We start from the raw sequence: 16,729 nt of genomic DNA on the forward strand, positions 1-16,729 counted from the left end.
ACCACCACGTTTGCCTTCATACTGCAGTTTTGAAAGACAACTAACTAGATCTAGGGTTCAATGGCAACTGTAATGACTTGAAATTCATCCCCAAAATTCTCCCCGAACTGGTCGCAAAATACCAATTCGAAGCAATGCGCAACTATCAGACCGGAAAACAACGGCCCAATCCCAAGGCACAACCAGTGTGTGTCTCCGGACAGGCAGAACCACACCGGCGAGACCGCCACTGCGGCGGCGACGAAACTGCCCAGTGCCACCGAAAACGGCAAGCATAGGACTCCGCCGGCGGTGGCAACGCCGGCGCATCGCCCAATCGCCTGAATCTCTACGAATCTCGAGCGAAGCATCGAACACCGAGGGAAGGGGAGAAAAATGCAGGCAAGGATTGTGAGAGTGGGGACGAGCATTACCTTCAATCTGTAGGCGCTCTGGCGAGGCCGCTCCGGTCCGGCGAGCACCACCGACGGCCGCGAACTCCGTCGACTCTTCCGCCTCCGCCATCGCCTTCTCCTCTCGCCTTCTCTTCCAATCGAATGAACTACGGGGTGGGTTGGGTGAGTAATGAAGTGGAGAGTAAATGAAACCGTGAGGGGAGGGGGGCGAAGTGCGCGACATGGTTGACGGCAACCGCAGTTCGGGCGTGGCGTGCGGGCGCAGAGCAGTTCCACCGCACGCCTCCGAGTGGCAACCGTTGACCGCGGGGGGCAACCGGTGTGTGGGCGAACACTCTCACACACCACACACACGACTTGTCCTACGAGGCACACAAAATCAGCCAAAATATGCCAAGATTCGTGCAGAAACTGTTGAACGGTGATGGATGCGTGTGGTCGAGATAGTCAATGCCCACACGTGTGGGCGTTAACATTACCGGTAGCACCAGAATAATGCTACGGATTGATGTGGCGTCACTTCAAAAGGTTAGAGTGAAGAGGGTGAGATGCAGATACATGTACAATGGGTCACTGAAAACTGGCATTGCTGTATACTCCTTGAAGTGGCTCATAACGTAGCCAAATTTGCATTTCCTTATAAACCCTCTTGTGAACGACATAACGATATTGCTAAATCAATAAAAATACCCAAGATGGCCTTTCCATGATATAAGGTGCATCTGTTTTCATGCAAGTCAAACTTGTTTATGTTTGACCATGATTATGAATAAAATATTGACATTTACAGTACAAAATAAACAAAATATGAAAATGATTTTCATGACGGATCTAATGATACAAATTTAGGTATTATAGATATTGGTACTCTTTTTCTTTCTAAAAACTTGACCAAGCATGCACATGTTAGATTTTAAAAAATACACCTTATATTGTGAAACGAAAGAAGTATGATGCAACGGGGCATGAGTTGGTAGCCACACACGAGTGGCGCCAAAGTTATTGAGTTATGGGTGCCCTAGGTACGGCGAGGTCAACGACCGTGCATGTGCGAAGAAGAGGAACAAAAGACAAACAACTACCGAGTTTGTCTTTATTTAGCTCACTCTAGTCACAAAAACAGTGGAGTCACGCATACTCAGCCTAAATCTCACCATTACCTGAACAGATCATGACAGGCAATATTGAATTGCTCAGAGAACCTGAAAACTAAGCATTTGCAGAGCAGTAATACTGCCATTTCCCACTATTTTTCAACCTGAAACCCAGGCAATTTACTTTCAAGTCCAGCAAGTCTGATCCATTCGAGTATTTCACATGGATATTTTCAGCCAACTACGTACATGAGTGCCACTAAACCAAAGAGAAAAAAAGGAAATATTACCTAAAACTATTTATGTCGTACAGAGAGAAGCCACGATTAACAAAACTGACTTCGTCGGGCAGGAAAGCTCTAGCTCTATACAGCATACACGTTGCCTCAATGCATCTGTTGGGAGGACCACTAAAAACTGGTCGCTCACAGAATCCACCAGGCATGTATAAATTTTTTCGATGAACAGAGACCAGACAAGTAAAGATGTACATTTGCCAGAAGAAGTTGCGCGTTACACACCAGTTAGCTGATGATAAAATCCTATCCCTTTGCTTGGGATGTTCACGACGGGATGATACTGTCTCCAGTCAGGATACCATACTGCTGGTGTAGAGTTGGCCGGTGCTCGGCCCACCATCGCTCTGCTTGCTGTTCCGTGAAATGCCTCTTGCTTCAGGTGAGCAAAAGAAGCGATCAATAGGCAAATCCACGAAGGGAAAAGGCATATAAGTAAAGTTTATGAAAACGAGATAAGATATATCCATACCTGAAACGGACGCGCCTGAGGTATTTATGACCCGCTGGTGAGCGAAATATAGTGATGTATACACCATGTTCAACCTGTTCAGTCCATTCCGCGTCTGCTGCAATGCTGTTCTCTTTGCAAGGCGACTGATGAGCCAAGTGGGCGCTGGAATCAGGTGCCCTTGAAACATCGTTCAAATGGTTCTCGCAGAAATGACTTCCTAACAACTTAGATACTTGACTGGTCCAGGTGTCGTTGACAGTACGCTCTTCAGGTGTTCTTTCGGTCATACTTCTGATCTGACAACGCAAAATAATTTTTAAGTTAAACGACGAAGTAACCATGAAGTCCATTATATCGATTGGAACAGGGTTGGTGACCAGGAGTTCTTCAGATCACCAGTGGCTTAACTCCTCTGCGAAACCCTGTTGCTGTTAGTTCTACTTGAGGGAGAAGTTCATGGATGCCTTGGTTCCTTTTGCTGTTTTCCTTATTTCGCTTTGTCAGTTTGTCAGTTGTGGAGACCTGTTAATCTAACCTGCCTCTGATGAGAGGTTTGGGTGATTTCTACTTTCGCTGCTAGTTTATATGTTCTAGTCATGTAATGATCGATCAGGGGATGATTGATATTTGTAGTGCCCAGGTATGCTTGCGAACCAGATGATTTGTTTAATAGGAATCGGAGAGGGCGGCCTCTCTTTTATTCAAAAAAAAACATTGATTGCAACAGCGCAACAGCGACACAAAATTAGCTGAATTTAAGATTATAAGCATCGATTCATAGGCAAAAGCTTATAGTGACGCCATCTGATGGTTCTGGGAATAGTAATACCATTACCATGTGCTTCCACTTCTCATCACATTGCACTAGCTGGGACCTACTAGTTGTAAGCATGAAAACAAAATTTGTATCCGTGATGCGCTGCGTCTATCATTCAACGTTCTCTGGTCTCCCCGGTTTTTGTTTTCAGTACGTCAGCATTTCAACTTGCAGGTATAGAACCTAACGCAAATGTATACAAGCGGATAAAGAAACTTCAAGTAAGTAATGCACTGGCCCAATGCGGAACAAGACAGCTTTAGATTCTGTCCTAGGATTATACAACTGATATGTTTGCACTCCAAGAATTGACAGTATAAGAAAAAGAAAACTACCTGAGTAGTAAGGGAACTGATAACTTCTTTTGCTGCTTTGCACTTCAAGTTCTCCTCAGCAGCAGTAGTCCTGGCCTCTCTTAACTGATTATTAGTTCTGTCAAGTTCTGCTTCAAGTAATTCAGACTTACGTGTCAGCTCTTTCACCTACGAGAATCGGTCAGGTTAGGTCACTGTGTGAGAAATTTTTAGTCAATATTGTTTCCAAGGTAAAGATCGAGCAGTACATATATTAAATCCCAAGCAAACGATTAGAAATCAAATTCTAATGTTCTGAATAGTCATATATGCTGCCTAGAGAACTGTCATCCTACCAAAATATAAATCTTTAGAAGAAACGAGGATCGGAGGAGAACACTTGGAATCTTGATGAAATTGCAAATTGTATACGATGGTGATGGTTACCTGTGATTGCAACCTAGCAACTTCTTCAGTCATATTTTTGTTTGACGGATATGCACAGGCAGAGTCTGGTGATGTTAGGACAGATGTAGTTAACTTATTAGTAGGAAGTGGTGAAATCGGTACAGAGGACACGCGTGAAGTCGTCGAGGTAGGAATGCACAAAGAAGTCAACTCCTTGGAATGGCCTATACTGCCAAGGCTTAAGTTTCCCAAGTGATGAAGAGGAAACCGGCTGTTATTCCTTGAGTGTTTACCTTCAGGCTTGAATGATTCCATGGTCAAAAGCCTAGATAGACGCACTCGCAAACTCTTAACTGTGTTTTCTCTATCAGTTGCTTCACTGGACAAAGGATGTGGGATTCCATCAAGAGGCTTTGAGTTCTGCAGTTTTTTAGCATCCCCGGTCGTATTAAGTTTGGTGCAGCACTCATCACATACCCGATATGGTTTGTTCGAATTTGGAGCCAAAGAAGCTTTCGTTGATTTTCTCATGCTGCATGCTTTGCAATATACTAAGCCACAGTTATAACAGTTATGCCTCTTTCTTCTAAAACTAAATTGCAAATGACAGCCAGAGCATAGTGACTGATCCAAACCAGATGTGCACCTATGGAAACATATAACAGCAGTGAAATCTGTACCACATGCCACACTCTTCACTTGCTTATCTTTCAAAGCCTCAACAAGAGTTGGAGTATTCCGATCAAAATTATTACCATGCCCTAAGCGACCATTCGCACCCTTGCCCCAAGTATAAACTCCAGCTTTAGAAGTCAGCAGAGCAACATGATGAGAACCACAGGCTATCTCTTCAACACAACTGCTGGAGATGCTCCCTTTAACAACAGTGGGGAGCTTCCCATCAATCGTCGGATTTCCAAGTTGTCCAAAAGCATTACTGCCCATTGTGTACACTTGCCCAGAAGTTGACAAGGCGGCCGTAAAGTCATAGCCACAAGCTACTTGGCAAAAACTAAGCTTACGAAGTGATTCCACACAGGCTGGGGTGAGTCTGGTTTCCCTGTCAGCATGTCCAAGCTGACCTTTATTGCCATCTCCCCATGTGAATAGTTTACAAGATGTGGCAGAATTTAGAGAATCTACAACCTCAACTATCACAACTGTATGCCAAGCACCACAAGCTGCATGTACAGTACGCAAGCCTCTTAGAGAGCTCACTTCCCTTGCAACATTTGTGCTTTGGCGATCTCCATGGCCCAATGCACCAAATACTCCATCGCCAAAAGTGAACAACTGGCCCGTTGAAGTCACTACGGCTGTATGCCAAGGTCCACATGATACCGATGAGACATGCAATCCTTCCAATGGACCACAGACCTTTTTTGGAATCCAATGAGCAGTATCATTCCCATGACCAAGAAGACCAAAATTGTGCATTCCATCACCCCAGGTGTAGAGATCCCCACAAAAAGAAACAGCACAAGTATGAAATTCCCCGCATGCAACGGATTCAATATTAATTCCACTCAAGGTACTAATAAGCTTAGGGTGGGTAAGATTGGTATCAACTCCATGCCCGAGCCTACCACCTGACTCTTTACCCCAACTATACATTTCTCCTTGTTTAGTAACCAAAACCGAATGCTTACTCCCACAAGCTATATTGTGAATATCCAGCAAAACTGTTGATTCCAGTGCCTTTGGTAAAGATGCATCAATTCTAGGTCCATACAAGTTTCCAGATAAATGTGAAGAATAAGCAAGCGTGCCATCACCTACTCCCTTGCCCCAAAGGAGAACATCCCCCATTGCATCAAAATCATCACCTGACCCATAGCTGCATGAACTTACTGCACTTGAGTAGCTAACTCTAACGTTATTATCTACTCCAGCTACTCCCCCATCTGAGGTATCTGCACTTCCAGATATACTGGAGTTAGAAGAACCAACTGAACCTGTACTAACTCTACTCCTCTCCTGCCCGGTGTATAATATCATGTCAGAAAAAATATTCCCAAAATTGGCAAATGGACGAGCATCATGATTTGTGGTGCACTGTTGGACGCCTTTCGATACCTACAAAGATTAAGTGTGATATAAATATGCATAGGTAACTAATGAATGTGCATAGTGAAATCACTGCTTAGTGCTTACCAACCTTTTTTCCAACATCAGTACCATAACAAGAAGATGCCAATGGTAAATCTCCATGCATCTGGTTAATTGGGCAATAAGATGGTTTATCATTTTTTGTTTCTGTTGTCAACTTCTTACAGTTTTGTCGTGAAATAATTGCCTTTAAAGCAATGAACCAGGCTTCTGCTTCGTCCTTATCTTTGCAGATCTACAACAAATTGCCTACTGAGGGTTATTAAACTAATGGAAGGTTCATAACAGCATCATTAGAGCTGTGTCCTACTCCCTCCGTCCGGAAAAGCTTGTCCCTCAAATGGATGTATCTATCACTAACTTGGTGCTAGATACATCCATTTGAGGGACAAGCTTTTTCGGACGGAGGGAGTAAATATTTATCTTTGATCAGTATGTACAAAAATAATGGGATTACAAATTTAAGCATGACTACAGATAAAGAGATGAATTTCACACACCAGATCCAGTGATCTCTGCCCATATATAAGGGAGAATGATTGATGCTCTTTATCAGGTCTTGGATGTCTCAGGAAGATAGCCTGTCAAAGAAAGCAACACAGGAAACACTTTATTCATCTTGCCAGATATTTCTTGATTATCATGAAAGTAACTGAACAGAGCTGGCAAGTGCCCTAATTTCGAATAAAAAGAGGAGTTGACAAGTGAGCACAACGATGTGACAAGTAAAATAAAAAGGAAGAACAAGACAAAAGAGTATAGTAGCGAGTGCTTCCATATCATGGCAACTGCTTATTCTGTCTTAGAACATGGGGATTTAAAAAAAAAATTCCCCATTGTCTTTCATGACTCCCATGTGGGAAGCAGCTTTAGAAAGCTTGGCTGTAGTACAATCAACAAGGAGAACGGTGCAGACCTCCTAAACATGGTAACTGTTCATACTGTCTTCAACAAATGGAGACAGCTGAGCACATCTTCATGGCCTACCCTGCCACTAGGGAAGTCTTGTTCAGAATGCTAAGGAGTAGCATTGAATCAAATTTAGCACGACTGCAATTTTCAAGGCTGGAGACCTGGTGGCTAACAAGCCGGAATAGGTTACCAAAGATCAGCAGAAAGTACCACACTATTGTAACTTTGTGGTTTGGCAGTAGGGTAAGTAAGCCAATGATTTGACAAAAACTGGCAAAACAAACAGAGAGAGCTTACCCAGTCCATCAGAGAGGAAGGGACTCAGTGGCACTTGGTTGGAAAGCTTTGATTGACTTTGACTGTTCTCTTAATTTTCTTATTTTAGTTCAACAGATGAACTATGACTATGAAGTTTATCCCAACCCTTTAGGCAAATGATTTGTAAGTTTATAGCATCATTGTCTTATATTTGGCCTTGACACAGTTTATCTTAATGAAAATATACACATACCGTATACGTGTTCATGAGCACTAACATTAATCCGAGTTACAGTTGATCATGTTTAAAACAGAAAACCCTTCCAGGACTGATGAGGTGAATCGCATAATCATAAAACAGCAAAATATCCAAGTATGGACATACCGTACGCTGTCCAGGAATTATTTTCGATACTTGAATAAGGTTTAGCTTCTTCTCCATTCGCCCGGAGTGCCAGATGAGCATAGCCTCATCCTGAACAGTAAAAAAATGATAGTCATAGGCACAAGATTTACCAATGAAATGTTTCTTTACATAAAACATTAGGACACTGTGTTTATTCTTTTGGCATATGCAGGTTTTTCTCAGAAGATCCTATGATGCAGAATGTACATGGCACTTGCACATTATGTATGTCTCCTCAGCCTGCATTATCTATCTGAGAATCAATAGATGGAGGACTTGCATGCCAAATGTAAGAGATTTAGTCTCAGGAAAATGCTAAACACAATGGTTAGAATTTACAAGTAAATGGTAGAGAAACAACCAAAAACTATCTCATCTAGTTGATTTAATAATACAACAAAATAGGCTAACACATTTTATTCACAGAAGAAGATACTATGGTACGTACATTGGAAAGTCTGAATGGGCAGAATTTTGGTTTTCCCCGCCGCCCATATTTCAACAAGTGTGTTCCTTTCTTCAGGGTTGTTATTGCCTAGCAATTCAAAAGGTCCCCGTTGAGTGATGGAAGATGAGAAGGCCATTCCATTACACACTACGAGAGCAAAATAAAAGTACAATTTTGAGAATAAAGCAAAGTTAATCCTCTTATGTTAATGCTGGTTCACATACACTGCCTTCATAAGTTTTAATTGTATCATTAGAATGTTATTATAATTTACATGCTCTTGGTACTCTCAGATAAGACATTATATGATTGATGCTCCCAGCTTCCCACCACCAAAATGTTGTTAAACCGACAACTTTGCAATTTGCATCAGGTGCTAAACCTGTAAACCACCTGCTTGTGTTTTCTGTTTTCCATGCCATAGGATTCAGACAATAATAGATCAAGCCATGTTACACTGCTTGAAGGTTATTTTCAGAAAATACGGAAGTAAACATGGGTGCATAACTGCATACACGTGAGTTGCAAAAAGAAAGCCTTTCAAAAATATTTAAAAATTCTCACAAATGTGTAGTATTAATAGAAAGTGCTCATACTATACAGCACAACATCATGATTTTAAAAAAATCGAAATTTAGAATAGTTGCAAATTCGGCAAAATGAGAATACTGAGGAAGCTGGTATTTTTCCCTGAAAAACAAGAAATGAACCAAAATTCTAGTTCAGGTGGACTTGAACTTGGATCGTGGAGTTGCACATCTAAATGGGCCAGATAGGCTCGGTTCTTACACATCAGCTTACCCACTCCACCTAGCTGATAAACAGTTACCTGTTCGACATTCCTCTCAAAGGGATCGTTCTTCGAAGAATCTGCAGCCATGCAATACCCAGAGTCATATGCCACAAACTGAGTTCACTCCAACACCACATGTCTGTCGCAGCCACATAACTTCCTCCAAGCCAATACCACAAAAAGCAAACCCTGTAGCAAGGGATCTGCAGAATTATAAAATCTGAATCACTCATTCAAACACATCACTACAGCTAGACTCTTCATTTCTTCCCATTTTTACACTACACACGCATATGGAAGAGATAAACTATAGGAACTTTTAGGCACATACTCCAAATATGCCTGACATTAGCTTCAGATCAACTGTAAACACTATGCCTACCGACATGCCATCTGAGAAGAAAAAATGCGGAGGTAAAGTGGGAGCACAATAGCTTAGACATTTTTGCCTTCAAATAACATCATTCAATCAAGATAGTGGTAGGACCTGCAGTACTGCAACTTTCTTTGGTAAAAAATACAACTGACATAACTCTAACATAGACTAGGAAACAACGAATTCGGCAAGGCAATCACTCTCAGCAAGAGATTATCTCTAGATAAAAGATAAAGCATGCCCCCATTATCAGCATTGCACAAGTGGATACAAGATGTAAGGATGAATGTGGCACCCAGCATCAGGATTGCACAAGTAGATACAAGAGGTAAGGACGAATATTCCCTGAACTAACAGCTGGAACAGATTCGCATCGAGGCAACGCTAGTGGTCCCACGCAAGCTACTGCCAACGCCCAAAATTCACAACAATGTGAGCAGAACAATGGGGAAAACATCCCCAAAATGTGGACGTGATTCAGGGCATAAAAAGAATACGGCCCAATGACTAAAATGTAACCCTGAAACCGCTCCAGCACGAATGCATTTCGGCCGCAATCCAAGCCGCCCTCGCAAATCGCCCCCCAAAAACATGGGATTACCTCAGAGCTCGGGCCCGAATCATGGCTGGATTGGACGGAGCCGAGGCGATCCTTGTCGGCGCGGCAAGGGCGCCGGCGAGGTGATTCGGCGGCCGGATTCCTCCGGCCGGTCGGGGGCGAGGGGGCGATCGGCGAGGGTTTTGCTCGACGCGTGTGCGGTGGGCGAGAAAGGCGGGCGGAGCGGCGGAGGAGAGAGAGGGGGCCAAACGAGCTCTCGCGCCGCGCGTTGCGGAAGAAGGGGCCCCGGCCTCCGGGAGGTGGCCGTGGGCCGGGTGCATGGACCAGGGAATGTGGCCTGGAGGTGGCAGTGGGCCGGGTGCATGGACCAGGGAATGTGGCCTGTGGGGTGAATGAACGGTGGGGATCGAGCTTTTTGCCGGGTAATTTTTGAGGAGCGGTCGGCGTTTGTCCCTGGAATCACGGACAATTTCATTATTACATATGAATGTCTGCATTATATGAAAATAAGGAGTTTTCAAGCAAACTGATTGTATGCACTAAAACTTGATAGGACGAAGATCGTACGACAGGCTAGAGTGTCCATATTTGAAGGGAATGATAAATAAGGAGAGTTAAAGCAAACAGATTTTATGCACTAAAACTTGATATGACGAAGATCGTACGATGTGATCAAAGAAAGCCGGCGTGGGTATCGTGGAGTACCATGTGTATTATATGAAAATTTTGGTGGGGTAGTAAACAAGGTCAAAGAAAGCCGGCGTGGGTATCGTGGAGTACCATGTGCAAGCCGAAGTATATGGGTGGTATGGGCTTTCGGGATATTGAACTGTTTAATCTTGCATTACTAGCCAGACAGGTTTGACGATTGCTTCAGGACCCGCTCTCCTTAAGTGTTAGAGGTCTAAAAGCAAGGTACTTCCCAGAGAATGATATTCTGCATGCAACTTTGGGGCCTCATCCGTCTCAAGTTTGGCGATCTTTGATAGAGGGCAGGGATGTCCTTGCTTTGGGACTAATTGAGAGGATTGGGACAGGAGCGGACACACCGATTTGGCAAGACAATTGGCTGCCACGTGATTATAAACTGAGACCAATTTGCCCGATTACGGCGAACCCGCCCCATCTGGTTTCGGAAACTGATCGATCCAGTCACACGAACATGGGATACACAGGTCATTAATGAGCACATCATTGCACTGGATGTGGACATAATTATGAACATTCCTTTGAGCTATAGAGTGCAGCCGGACTTCTGGACATGGCATTATGATAGGAGGGGGCTCTTCTCTGTCCATCAGCTTACAGGATGATAAGTGTGATTAAGCATCAGAGGGAGGATTGGTTGGAACGCAGGTCGGGGCACTCAAATCAAGCAAAGGAGAAGAATTCATGATCACATTTATGGAAGGTTAAAGTCCCATCAAAGGTTAGAGTTTTTTATGTGGAGATTGTCGCATATGTCTCTACCCCACGGGGACGACACGACATGAAAGGAAGATGGCAACCACGCCGGCTTGTTCAATCTACAATGCGGGCATTGATTCTTGCAGGCACTCTCTCTTTGAGTGCCGAATGGCACGGTGTGTATGGGCTTTGGATGATGAAGAGGTCCTAGAACACATGCTGTCAAATAGAACTAATGATGCTCGACTTTGGCTATTTTGGCTCTTCGAAACAATGAATCGGCAGGATCTGCGTAGGGTCCTAATCACAATGTGGGTCATTTGGTGGGCAAGAAGACGGGTGATACATGATGACGAATTTCAAAGCCCTTTGTCCACCGTGTGTTTCATCAATCGATACTTAGAGGATCTTGACATAGCTACAAATAGAAGGCCAACGGCTGTTGCAAAATCTCCTAAGCCATGCGTTCAGTGTTGGATTGCACCAGGAGAAGAAGCAGCAAAAAAAATGTTGATGGGGCTCTTTCCTGCAATGGCAGGTCAGGTGCGTCTGCTGCGATTTGTAGGGACAAGGATGGCAACTACTTGGGATCCTCAACAGTTACTTTTGATGGGATGGTAGACGCGGCAAGCCTCGAAGCGCATGCATGAAGAGAGGCTCTTGCACTGGCAAGAGACCTATAAACATCTCACATGTGATCGTGGTGTCGAATATCAACGGGAGGACATATTCATCATATGCACTAGTCATAGATGAGATTAAGGAGTCCATGCAAGATTTTTTTAAAGTTAGTTTTCGTTATGAGTGTAGGGAAGCAAATTTCGAAGCACACACCATCACTAAGGTTGCTTCATCGTTTCCTTCTGATCGCTGTTTGTGGCTAGGGATTCTCCCAGGCATTGTTTGTATTCCCTCAACTTTGTGTTGGGGAACGTTGCATCCTACGGTTTCACCAAGATCCATCTATGAGTTCATCTAGCAACGAGTGATTGGATTGCATCTACATACCTTTGTAGATCACGCGCGGAAGTGTTCAAAGAACAGGGATGAGGAAGTCGTACTCGACGTGATCCAAATCACCGGAGATCCTAGCGCCGAACGGACGGCACCTCCGCGTTCAACACACGTACGGTCAGCGTAATGTCTCCTCCTTCTTGATCCAGCAAGGGGAAGGGGAGGTTGAGGAAGATGGCTCCAGCAGCAGCACGACGGTGTGGTGGTGGTGGAGCAGCAGTACTCTGTCAGGGCTTTGCCAAGCTCTATGGAGGAGGAGGGGGTGTTGGAGAGGGAGAGGGAGGCACCAAAGGTGTGGGTGAGAGGCCCTCCCTCCCCCCCACTATATATAGGGGGCCTAGGGGGGGCGCCGGCCCTAGGAGATCCAATCTCCTAGGGGGCGGCGGCCAAGGGGGTGGGGTGCCCCCCAAGGCAAGTGGGGAGCCCCCCCCACCCTAGAGTTTCAACCCTAGGCGCAAGGGGTGGGCCTTGGGGGCGCACCTGTTGGGGAACGTAGTAATTTCAAAAAAATTCCTACGCACACACAAGATCATGGTGATGCATAGCAACGAGAGGGGAGAGTGTTGTCTACATACCCTTGTAGACCATTCACGAAAGCGTTATATCAACGTGGTTGATGTAGTCGTACGTCTTCACGTCCGACCGATCCAAGTACCGAAAGCACGGCACCTCCGAGTTCTGCACACGTTCGGCTCGGTGACGTCCTCGCCTTCTCGATCCAGCAAGAGGGGCGAAGTAGTAGATGAGTTCCGGCAGCACGACGGCGTGGTGACGGTGTTTGGTGAAGAACAATCTCCGCAGGGCTTCGCCTAAGCACTACGAAAACTATGACAGAGAATAAACTAGAGGAGACAGGGTTGCCGGCACACGGCTTGGTGTTTCTTGATGTGTCTTTGGTGCTAGCCCTGCCCCTCTATTTATATCTTGAGCCCTGGGGTCGAAACTTGGAGTAAAAGCCTCCACAAAGTCGGTTTCACCCGAAAGGCAAGAGTCCTTCTCGGACTCCAGGGCCAGACGCCAGGGATCCCGGCGTCTGGACCCAGACGCCATGGACCCTGGCGTCTGGCCCCTGGACTCCGCAAAACTTCCTTTTGCGCTTTCCAAAAACCTTGTGGGCTTTCCCTTTGGCCCAAATAAAGTGTTCTCGTACCCAAACATTTCGGGAAACATCTGGAACCCCTTCCGGTGATTTCCGGAACCCTTCCGGTGACCAAACACTATTATCATATATATCAAACTTTATCTCCGGACCATTCCGGAGTTCCTCGTCATGTCCGTGATCTCATCTCGGACTCCGAACAACATTCGGTCACCAACATACATAACTCACATAGTACTATATCGTCAACGAACGTTAAGCGTGCGGACCCTACGGGTTCGAGAACTATGTAGACATGACCGAGACACCTCTCTGGTCAATAACCAATAGCGGGACCTGGATGCCCATATTGGCTCCTACATATTCTACGAAGATCTTTATCGGTCAGACCGCATAACAACATACGTTGTTCCCTTTGTCATCGGTATGTTACTTGCCCGAGATTCGATCGTCGGTATCCAATACCTAGTTCAATCTCGTTACTGGCAAGTCTCTTTACTTGTTCCGTAATACATCATCTCGCAACTAACTCATTAGTTGTAATGCTTGCAAGGCTTATGTGATGTGCATTACCGAGAGGGCCCAGAGATACCTCTCCGACAATCGGAGTGACAAATCCTAATCTCGAAATACGCCAACCCAACATCTACCTTTGGAGACACCTGTAATGCTCCTTTATAATCGCCCAGTTATGTTGTGACGTTTGGTAGCACCCAAAGTGTTCCTCCGGCAAACGGGAGTTGCATAATCTCATAGTCATAGGAACATGTATAAGTCATGAAGAAAGCAATAGCAACATACTAAACGATCGGGTGCTAAGCTAATGGAATGGGTCATGTCAATCAAATCATTCAACTAATGATGTGATCCCGTTAATCAAATAACAACTCTTTGTTCATGGTTAGGAAACATAACCATCTTTGATTAACGAGCTAGTCAAGTAGAGGCATACTAGTGACACTTTGTTTGTCTATGTATTCACACATGTATTATGTTTCCTGGTTAATACAATTCTAGCATGAATAATAAACATTTATCATGATATAAGGAAATAAATAATAACTTTATTATTGCCTCTAGGGCATATTTCCTTCAGTCTCCCACTTGCACTAGAGTCAATAATCTAGATTACACAATAATGATTCTAACACCCATAGAGCCTTGGTGCTGATCATGTTTTGCTCGTGGAAGAGGCTTAGTCAACGGGTCTGCAACATTCAGATCCGTATGTATCTTGCAAATCTCTATGTCTCCCACCTGGACTAAATCCCGGATGGAATTGAAGTGTCTCTTGATGTGCTTGGTTCTCTTGTGAAATCTGGATTCCTTTGCCAAGGCAATTGCACCAGTATTGTCACAAAAGATTTTTATTGGACCCGATGCACTAGGTATGACACCTAGATCGGATATGAACTCCTTCATCCAGACTCCTTCATTTGCTGCTTCCGAAGCAACTATGTACTCCGCTTCACATGTAGATCCCGCTACGGCGCTTTGTTTAGAACTGCACCAACTGACAGCTCCACCGTTTAATGTAAACACGTATCCGGTTTGCGATTTAGAATCGTCCGGATCAGTGTCAAATCTTGCATCAACGTAACCATTTACAATGAGCTCTTTGTCACCTCCATATACGAGAAACATATCCTTAGTCCTTTTCAGGTATTTCAGGATGTTCTTGACCGCTGTCCAGTGATCCACTCCTGGATTACTTTGGTACCTCCCTGCTAGACTTATAGCAAGGCACACATCAGGTCTGGTACACAGCATAGCATACATGATAGAGCCTATGGTTGAAGCATAGGGAACATCTTTCATTTTCTCTCTATCTTCTGCAGTGGTCGGGCTTTGAGTCTTACTCAATTTCACACCTTGTAACACAGGCAAGAACCCTTTCTTTGCTTGATCCATTTTGAACTTTTTCAAAACTTTGTCAAGGTATGTGCTTTGTGAAAGTCCAATTAGGCGTCTTGATCTATCTCTATAGATCTTAATGCCTAATATGTAAGCAGCTTCACCGAGGTCTTTCATTGAAAAACTCTTATTCAAGTATCCCTTTATGCTATCTAGAAATTCTATATCATTTCCAATCAGTAATATGTCATCCACATATAATATCAGAAATGCTACAGAGCTCCCACTCACTTTGTTGTAAATACAGGCTTCTCCAAAAGTTTGTATAAAACCAAATGCTTTGATCACACTATCAAAGCGTTTATTCCAACTCTGAGAGGCTTGCACCAGTCCATAAATGGATCGCTGGAGCTTGCACACTTTGTTAGCTCCCTTTGGATCGACAAAACCTTTTGGTTGCATCATATACAACTCTTCTTCCAGAAATCCATTCAGGAATGCAGTTTTGACATCCATCTGCCAAATTTCATAATCATAAAATGCGGCAATTGCTAACATGATTCGGACAGACTTAAGCATCGCTACGGGTGAGAAGGTCTCATCGTAGTCAATCCCTTGAACTTGTCGAAAACCTTTTGCGATAAGTCGAGCTTTGTAGACAGTAATATTACCATCAGCGTCAGTCTTCTTCTTGAAGATCCATTTATTCTCAATTGCTTGCCGATCAGCGGGCAAGTCAACCAAAGTCCATACTTTGTTCTCATACATGGATCCCATCTCAGATTTCATGGCTTCAAGCCATTTTGCGGAATCTGGGCTCACCATCGCTTCTTCATAGTTCGTAGGTTCATCATGATCTAGTAGCATGACTTCCAGAAGAGGATTACCGTACCACTATGGCGCGGATCTTACTCTGGTTGATCTACGAGGTTCAGTAGTATCTTGTTCTGAAGTTTCATGATCATCATCATTAGCTTCCTCACCAACTGGTGTAGGTGTCACTGAAACAGTTTTCTGTGATGCACTACTTTCCAATAAGGGAGCAGGTACAGTTACCTCGTCAAGTTCTACTTTCCTCCCACTCACTTCTTTCGAGAGAAACTCCTTCTCCAGAAAGTTTCCGAATTTAGCAACAAAAGTCTTGCCTTCGGATCTGTGATAGAAGGTGTATCCAATAGTTTCCTTTGGATATCCTATGAAGACACATTTCTCCGATTTGGGTTCGAGCTTATCAGGTTGAAGTTTTTTCACATAAGCATCGCAGCCCCAAACTTTCAGAAACGACAACTTTGGTTTCTTGCCAAACCACAGTTCATAAGGCGTCGTGTCAACAGATTTTGATGGTGCCCTATTTAGCGTGAATGCGGCCGTCTCTAGAGCGTATCCCCAAAACGATAGCGGTAAATCAGTAAGAGACATCATAGATCGCACCATATCTAGTAAAGTACAATTACGATGTTCGGACACACCATTACGCTGTGGTGTTCCGGGTGGCGTGAGTTGCGAAACTATTCTGCATTGCTTCAAATGTACACCAAACTCGTAACTCAAATATTCTCCTCCACGATCAGATCGTAGAAAGTTTATTTTCTTGTTATGATGATTTTCAACTTCACTCTGAAATTCTTTGAACTTTTCAAATGTTTCAGACTTATGTTTCATTAAGTAGATATACCCATATCTGCTCAAATCATCTGTGAAGGTGAGAAAATAACGATATCCGCCACGAGCCTCAAT

General features: G+C 44.1%; 1 protein-coding gene across 3 annotated transcripts; it reads right to left on the reverse strand.

The window, feature by feature from the left end:
• Positions 1-1,634: 1,634 nt before the first annotated feature.
• Positions 1,635-9,871, reverse strand: LOC119330943 (PH, RCC1 and FYVE domains-containing protein 1-like). 3 transcript variants are annotated; one of them, XM_037604091.1, is made up of 10 exons: positions 9,661-9,871; positions 8,720-8,760; positions 7,891-7,977; positions 7,422-7,511; positions 6,367-6,447; positions 5,916-6,101; positions 3,797-5,833; positions 3,392-3,538; positions 2,258-2,535; positions 1,635-2,161 (listed from the first exon to the last, which is right to left on the reverse strand). In XM_037604091.1, the coding sequence occupies exons 4-10, from the start codon at positions 7,500-7,502 to the stop codon at positions 2,053-2,055; spliced, it is 2,919 nt and encodes a 972-aa protein (XP_037459988.1). In that variant the 5' UTR covers positions 7,503-7,511; positions 7,891-7,977; positions 8,720-8,760; positions 9,661-9,871; the 3' UTR covers positions 1,635-2,052. The 3 variants fall into 3 exon arrangements, with proteins under 3 accessions (XP_037459988.1, XP_037459987.1, XP_037459989.1); XM_037604090.1 differs by having other exon boundaries at positions 8,720-8,886; XM_037604092.1 differs by lacking the exons at positions 6,367-6,447; positions 7,422-7,511; positions 7,891-7,977; positions 8,720-8,760; positions 9,661-9,871 and having other exon boundaries at positions 5,912-5,963.
• Between the last annotated feature and the right edge of the window lie 6,858 nt (positions 9,872-16,729).

This window comes from Triticum dicoccoides, chromosome 7A (assembly GCF_002162155.2).
Source record: "Triticum dicoccoides isolate Atlit2015 ecotype Zavitan chromosome 7A, WEW_v2.0, whole genome shotgun sequence".
In the NCBI taxonomy this organism is placed as follows: Eukaryota; Viridiplantae; Streptophyta; class Magnoliopsida; order Poales; family Poaceae; genus Triticum; species Triticum dicoccoides.